Source organism: Gasterosteus aculeatus, chromosome 18, assembly GCF_964276395.1.
Source record: "Gasterosteus aculeatus chromosome 18, fGasAcu3.hap1.1, whole genome shotgun sequence".
NCBI lineage: Eukaryota > Metazoa > Chordata > Actinopteri > Perciformes > Gasterosteidae > Gasterosteus > Gasterosteus aculeatus.
Window position 1 is genome coordinate 1352788 of NC_135706.1, and position 2669 is coordinate 1355456.

The 2669-nt window shown below is 51.1% G+C and overlaps 1 protein-coding gene across 2 annotated transcripts; it reads left to right on the top strand.

Moving 5' to 3' along the window:
* The first annotated feature begins 250 nt into the window (after window positions 1-250).
* Window positions 251-2363, top strand: LOC120808132 (SUN domain-containing protein 3-like). Of its 2 annotated transcripts, none has more exons than XM_040160786.2 (8): window positions 251-413; window positions 610-697; window positions 766-1019; window positions 1111-1239; window positions 1329-1447; window positions 1525-1698; window positions 1792-1881; window positions 2039-2363. In XM_040160786.2, exons 1-8 carry the CDS (start codon window positions 293-295, stop codon window positions 2147-2149), a joined length of 1086 nt encoding a protein of 361 aa, XP_040016720.2. In that variant the 5' UTR covers window positions 251-292; the 3' UTR covers window positions 2150-2363. The 2 variants fall into 2 exon arrangements, with proteins under 2 accessions (XP_040016720.2, XP_040016719.2); XM_040160785.2 differs by having other exon boundaries at window positions 256-413; window positions 1108-1239.
* Window positions 2364-2669: the final 306 nt, after the last annotated feature.

The window sequence follows — 2669 nt, forward strand, 5'->3', positions numbered from 1 at the left end:
TTGAGTAAATATCTATTGAGTTTGTGATTTAGAGTAATATTGAAGACCTTCCGTTTGCATATTTGGTGAATTTTCTTGTGATTTTTTTTTTTAACAATGAGTTAATTTTCTTGGAACTTGGAATTACTGGGCAAAAGGCAAAATAATTTTTAAATTAAACTGTATTGATAAGAGTTCATACATTCAGTTACGTCAGGAGCCACATTCCTGTGATCCAAACCAATTAGAATATAGAATTGTGGAATGTTCTTTAGAATAACGGTGGGATTCTGTGGCTCTCTTCTCAGGTTCTATGATGGAATCCTTCATGCCTACAAAAGCTCAAAAGAATCGATCATTTGTGCTCAGTGGACCGATCGCACAGGACACGCCGATTTCTACAGATTCTTCTCTTCACCACAAAGAAAGAACAAGTGAGTTACCAGCGAAGCTGCAGGCGGTAAACAGTTTATCTCAGACTGACCCGTTCCAGCCTTGAAAAAATGTCAAAAACCTGAACACAGTTTCAGTTCTAAATGCTGTATGATTTATTTAATGATGAGAACGTTCCTAATCGTATCAACGTGTGTTGCTGATGATTCGCCGCTTTGTGTTTCCACCTTTTTCCAGCCATGCAGAGAATAACAGACGCCCTTTTTGGGAAAAAAGCCCATTGCAGCGCGGAGGCTCCGCCAGCTGCTCCGGGCGTCCTGGGACGGTGAGTTTGCGAGCAGCATTGTGTCTCCTCCACGCCGAGTCGTCACTAACGTCCTGCGCCTCTTTTAGGATATTGAGGTATCTCTTCCCCTGGGGTCGACCTGCCACCACGACCCCGGAACTTCGTCAGGAGTCGACACACCGCGACGACACTGAAGACGCAGACACAGACCAGGAAGTGGCCTGTGTCCAAAGCCCGCCCCCAAGACCAAAGCCCGCCCCCAAGACGCCCAAAAGACGGGAGATGAAAGTCAACGTGAAGATCAGGGGAAACTGGAAAACGACGCTCATGTATTTCCTCCTCATGCTGCTGTTTGCGGGCGGTGAGTTTCTGCCTCGGTCATTTCTCTCATGCGTGTCCGTCCCGTCAAACCGGGCCTGTCTCAACGTGCCTGCGTTGTGTCCCCTCAGCAGTGACGCAGTACGCCCACCTCAGCATCCAGCTGTGTGACGCCCGGCAGCAGATAACGGCGCTCTCGCAGCTGGTGAGCCGCTTGAACCCCGTCGCAGACAACATGGCAAACTTCGCCCAAGAGTCGCAGGGTGAGTCCTTCGCCGTGGCCTTCATCGCCCTCTTGTCAGGTTCCACGCGTTGTGGTTTGTAACCTTGTGTTTGTGTCTCTTGTTCGCAGGAGCCAGAGTCCTCACCCGCCTGTCCTCATACACCTTCAGGACCACGAGAAAAGAAACGATGGTGGATGAGCTGCTCTCTTGGTTCACGACATCCACAGACCACCAGAGACTGATCCAGGTAGGGCGGTCTTGTAATGAACGAATGAGACACCGGTCGTCGTGGGTCACCTGAAACTTGACTTTGTCTGTCCTCAGGATCGCGCCGGGCCGTCTCCAGGAGAACGCTGGTGCTTCGCAGGGGCCGAAGGACACGCCGTCGTCTCCTTGTCCCACCCAGTCAAGATCACGCACGTCACACTCGGCCACATCACAAAGCAACCTTCCCTCACCGGCGAAATCCACAGCGTGCCGAAAGAGTTCTCCGTCTACGTGAGTCAGACGTGTTCCTGGACGCGTCCCGCCTCCTCGCTGCTGTTGTTCCGTCACAAGAAAGACTAAGTCTCTGTCTTCCGTCTCTTCCAGGGAATGGCGAACGAGGACGAGGAAGGCATCCGGCTGGGGACCTTCACGTACGACCAGGACGCCCCGGCCTCCCAGACCTTTGAGCTTCCCGTGAGTATGTCAGAGGTCGAGCAGAGCAGCACTCATGACCTCCGCTGCTCGTAGCTGCATTCACTGTCACACATGGAGGTGGAGTCTAAACCAGACTTGTATCTCCGCCACAAAGCGTCACTCCCTTCATTCACTTCTCCCTCTCGTCTCCGACCAGAGCCTAGTCGAAGACGTCTTCAGCCACGTGAAGCTGCAGATACGGAGCAACTGGGGGGATGAAGAGCAGACGTGCCTCTACAACTTCAGGGTCCACGGTATCCACATGTAAGGGAAAGGGGGGGCGGGGGGTGTGAAAGGTGAACCAACCGCAAACCATCCAAGAACAAATGTGATATAATAATAGTGATATAATGTGCCATTGTATAGAATAGTTAAATCTAAAATCATATTTTTATATATAGCCATATAGACATATATTTATTAGATGTAGAATGTTCACAGATGTGTTAGGGTTGGTTCCCCTCTCACAGGGCAGAATTGTGGCTTAGGGGTTATGGGTTTAGGGGTTATGGGGTCAGGGGTTAGGGGTTATGGGTTTAGGGGTTATGGGGTCAGGGGTTAGGGGTTATGGGTTTAGGGGTTATGGGGTCAGGGGTTAGGGGTTTAGGGTTTAGGGGTTAGGGTTTAGGGTTTAGGGTTTAGGGGTTATGGGGTCAGGGGTTAGGGGTTATGGGGTCAGGGTTTAGGGGTTAGGGGTTATGGGGTCAGGGTTTAGGGGTTATGGGGTCAGGGGTTAGGGATTATGGGGTCAGGGGTTAGGGGTTATGGGGTCAGGGGTTAGGGTTTAG